The sequence below is a fragment of the Equus caballus genome, chromosome 3, assembly GCF_041296265.1.
Source record: "Equus caballus isolate H_3958 breed thoroughbred chromosome 3, TB-T2T, whole genome shotgun sequence".
Classification (NCBI taxonomy): domain Eukaryota; kingdom Metazoa; phylum Chordata; class Mammalia; order Perissodactyla; family Equidae; genus Equus; species Equus caballus.
Window position 1 is genome coordinate 9,040,410 of NC_091686.1, and position 4,131 is coordinate 9,044,540.

General features: G+C 59.8%; 1 protein-coding gene across 1 annotated transcript; it reads left to right on the plus strand.

Annotated features, from left to right (window-relative positions):
* Window positions 1-1,822: 1,822 nt before the first annotated feature.
* Window positions 1,823-3,888, plus strand: LOC111767444 (metallothionein-1A-like). Its single transcript, XM_023637024.2, has 3 exons — window positions 1,823-2,269; window positions 2,827-2,892; window positions 3,628-3,888. The coding sequence occupies exons 1-3, from the start codon at window positions 2,242-2,244 to the stop codon at window positions 3,717-3,719; spliced, it is 186 nt and encodes a 61-aa protein (XP_023492792.1). The 5' UTR covers window positions 1,823-2,241; the 3' UTR covers window positions 3,720-3,888.
* Window positions 3,889-4,131: the final 243 nt, after the last annotated feature.

Consider the following 4,131-nt stretch of genomic DNA (forward strand, 5'->3'; position numbering starts at 1 on the left):
TGAGATGGGGCAGAGGGGGTGAGGGAAGGCTGGGACAACAAGTATGTCAGGCACACAAGCCCCTCCGCACGAATGGGCGCCAGAGGGCGGCCCCCACCCTGCCCACCCGGCTCAGCTGCGCCCGAGGCATCCTTCGCCCGGCCCGGTGCACACAGCCCAGCCGAGGGCGCTGGGGCACCGCTGTCGCCACCAGGCTGGGAGCAAGGACCGGGGCGGGGCCTTTGCTGCCTCTGGCTGGAAAGGGAGCAGGCGGGCTCCTAGGCTCTACCGCGCCGTCCACCAGCCCAAGTGAATCTTCATCACCAGCTCTGGACCTCAGGATGCCCCTTTCTCAGCCAGGGGACAGTGTCTCTGGGGTTAGAGGAGGGAGTGTTTTGAGTTTGAACTGAAGTGCACTCCTTCAGTTTGTGTGTCTTGTGCTTTCACCCTGACCTGGCGCCTGAATCGCCCTTTAGAGCATTTCCCGTCTTCCCAGCTTCCATGTCAGAGGGGAGGGGCCTGAGGCTCAAGGCTGTCCTGCTCCACCTCACCCAGGTGCTCAGGGGGATTCAGGGTCCCACCCCAGTGCTCTGTGCAGGCCTCTGAGTTGCCTGTGCTGGTTGGAGGCAGGGGACATGGCCTCTGCTGGGCTCAGCCATGAGGCCCTGGGGGGTCAACACAGGAGAGCATTTGGCCATCCTGGCCTGTGGGGAGAGATGATGGGTGAGACTTCCACCTGCCCTGAGTGGGACAGGAGCTCCCCCGTCTGGCCCGTGCCCTGAGCAGAAAGCATGTGTGGACCCACTGCTGTGTCTCCTACGTCAGCCTCACTGCACCCTGACTGGCTTTCCTTCCTGGCAGGTGGCTCCTGCACCTGTGCCGGCTCCTGCAAATGCAAAGAGTGCAGATGCACTTCCTGCAAGAAGAGTGAGTGTGGGCCCTTCTGAGGGTCTGGGGTGGGGCTGAGGCAGAGCAGGGAGCCCAGAGCTCAGCAGGCAGGAGCAGCCAAGGAGCCCTCTTGCTGGCATCCACTTCCCTCAGCAACCGATTCAGGATCAGAGCTGAAAGAGCTATAAAGATGCCTGAGCCCCAGCCTTCCTTCAAGAACGGGGAACCTGAGGCCAGATGGTGCTAGTCCTGGTACTGGTGCTGGGTCTCCTGCCTCACGAGACAGCTTTCTTAATGCTCTCAGGAGTTGAAGCACTATGACCATGACCTAGTCACCATGGCGTGGTTCTCTGACCTGCTGGTGCAGCCGTGTCCTGTGCTGGCAGCCCTGAGCTTCCCTGGGCCTGCTGGGCGCTGCTCTGGCAGGGGTTGGCCCCCTCTCTGACCTTGAGGACTGTCCTCACTTCATTTGATGGTTCTGGGCGGCTGGCCTTCCATTCCCCCAGGGGCCCTTTCACTGCCTCTCTTGGTTTTACTGCCTGTTGTGGACTCAGATGGTGCATGGCAGCCTTTTCCTAGTGGGTAGGACCTTTGCCAAAGGTTCTGCCAATTGTCTCGGGACACAGCATGCCATCCTAACCTCAGGGACCCCTGAGGACCACGAGGTCCCCCGAGGACCAGGCTTGCCCACAGGTGCCCTGTGTGAAGAGGGGATTTCAGAAGCCTGTGCCTAGTCCATGGATGTTGGTGTCAGGCATTGTGGTTCACAGACCACCAGACCACTCCTCGGCCATAAGAGGGTGGGGGCTGGGAGTGAAGGAGGGGTTGCCACATCAACTAGCTGTCTCTGCAAACAACTTCTCGGCTCCAGCCAAGCCTGACACATGAGCGCCAGGCGGGGGTTGTACACGGTCTCCGGGACAGGGCTAACCTGAGGACAATGACGCGGGGGCGGGGTGGGGAAGACGCCTAGAGTTCAGGGTCTGAGTTCCAGGAACGCTTGGGGGCGGGATGGCTGCCCCCTTGGGTAAATTGCGAAAGAGGCGGCAGGGAGGCTGGGACATGGTGTGCCGCCCGTCACAGAAGCCCCTGCCCACCACAGAGCATCAAAGGGCCGGCGGCCGCGCGGCGCACCCGGCCCAGCTGCACTCAGGAATCCTGCACCCGGCGCGTTGCGCACAGCCCCGCCGAGGGCACTGAGGCCACGCGCTCGCCAAGGGGCGGGGAGCAAGGACGGGGCGGGGCCTTTGCGCCCGGGCCTCCTGCTCTGCCTATAAAGTGAGCACAGGTGCTCCTGGGCTCCACCACGCCTACAACTAACTCCAGTGCATCGTCGTTGCTAGCTTGGTACCTCCGGCCTCACGTCAGCTTGAAATGGACCCCAACTGCTCCTGCCCCACAGGTAGGGGACGCCGGGCTCTGAGCCTTAGGATGCACCTTTCCCGGGTGCAGGACAGACATCCTGGGGTGGAGGAGGGAGTCTGAGCTGAGGTGGCCTCCTTCAGTTAGCACGTGCAGTGCTTTCACCTGGCCAAGCTCCTGAGAGCATTTCCAGGCTCCTGGGCCTCTGTCTCGAGTTGAGGGTACTGAGGCTCCAGGCTGTGCATCTCGAGGTCAGGGAGCTGCTGGACTGGGACCCAGTGCTGTGTCCAGGCCTCAGAGCTGCCAGGACTGGGTGGGAGCTGGGGACATTGCCTCTTCGGGGTGCAGGACCTAAGGCCGTGGCCGCAGTCTCTCGGGGTGGCTCTGGAGCCTGGGACCCTCCTTGTGGAGCAACATCAGGGGGGGACCTACCTTTCCCAGCAGAGGAAGAGATGGGGGGCTTCTCTCTATGTGCCCGCAGTGGGACAGCAGCTCCTAGGGCTGGGCTTGACAGAGGAGGGCGCACAGAGGGTTTGGGGACCAACTGCTGTGTCTGCATCAGCTCCTGACTCCCTGCCTGGCTTTCCTTCCTGGCAGGTGGCTCCTGCACCTGTGCCGGCTCCTGCAAATGCAAAGAGTGCAGATGCACCTCCTGCAAGAAGAGTGAGTGTGGGCCCTTCTGGGGGTCTGGGGTGGGGCTGAGGCAGAGCAGGGAGCCCAGAGCTCAGCAGGCAGGAGCAGGCCAATAACTCTTCTTCCCTACACCCCTGCCCTCAGCACCTGAGTCAGAATCAGAGCTCAGGAGCCCTACAGATGGTTGAGTCCCAACCTCTCATTCTGGAATGGGGAAACTGAGCCCAGAGAGGTCACCAAATAGTCTCAAGGATGGAGCCAGACAAGAGCCTAGGTCTCCTATCTCCTGATGCAGCCTTTGGAACCTTCCAGTTTTCTGAGCACTTTATTCCCCTGAACTTGGTGACCACGTGTGGTTTCTCTGACCTGGTGGTGCAGCCCTGTCCTGTCCAGGCAGCCTAGGTTTCCCTGGCCCTCCTGGGCACTACTCTAGCAGGGGTTTGCCCCTCTCTGATCTTGAAGACTTTCCGCACTTCATTTTAGGATTCTTAGGAGTGGGGAGCTGGCCTCCCCCACCGAGCCTCCTGATGCCAAGTTTCTCTCCAGGCATTCTGGCCTATTCAGGACTCAGATGGTGCAGGGCACCCTTTTCCTAGTGGGTAGGACCTTACTCAAAGTTTCTACCAATTGTCTTGGGACAGAGCATGCCATCCTAACCTCAGGGTCCCCCGAGGCCCAGGGCAGAGCTGGTGCCAGGCCTGCTGTTGGGAACGGAGGTTCTGGTAACATCTGCTCTGACTTCTCCCTCTGCCCTCTGTTCCCCAGGCTGCTGCTCCTGCTGCCCCGGGGGCTGTGCCAGGTGTGCCCAGGGCTGCGTCTGCAAAGGGGCATTGGACAAGTGCAGCTGCTGCGCCTGATGTCGGGGAGAGCCTGTTCCCGAAGGAAACAGAGCAACACATACACACACATACACCTACTAACACATACAACCCTACTACTTTAAACATTTCTTGATACAACCCTAACCTTTTACAACCTTCCTGTTTCTATGAAATCTGTGAATTTGAATAAAAGTTGTTGACTCTATTCTGGCTCCTTTTTCCTTTATGTGCCTTGGAAATAAGGGACTTTGTGGCCACCATGACTGGGATGGGGAATTAGGGTGGGAAACTGCAGAGACCTGGGTTCTGGTCCCAAAGACTAGCCCCTAACAAACCAAGTGCCTGAAGCAAGTTAGGATCCCTCTCTGAGCTTCACTTCCTCGGCGAAAAATGGAAACATCATCCACGTGACAGAAGGGAACGGGCGAGACACAGGTTCCCCTCTATT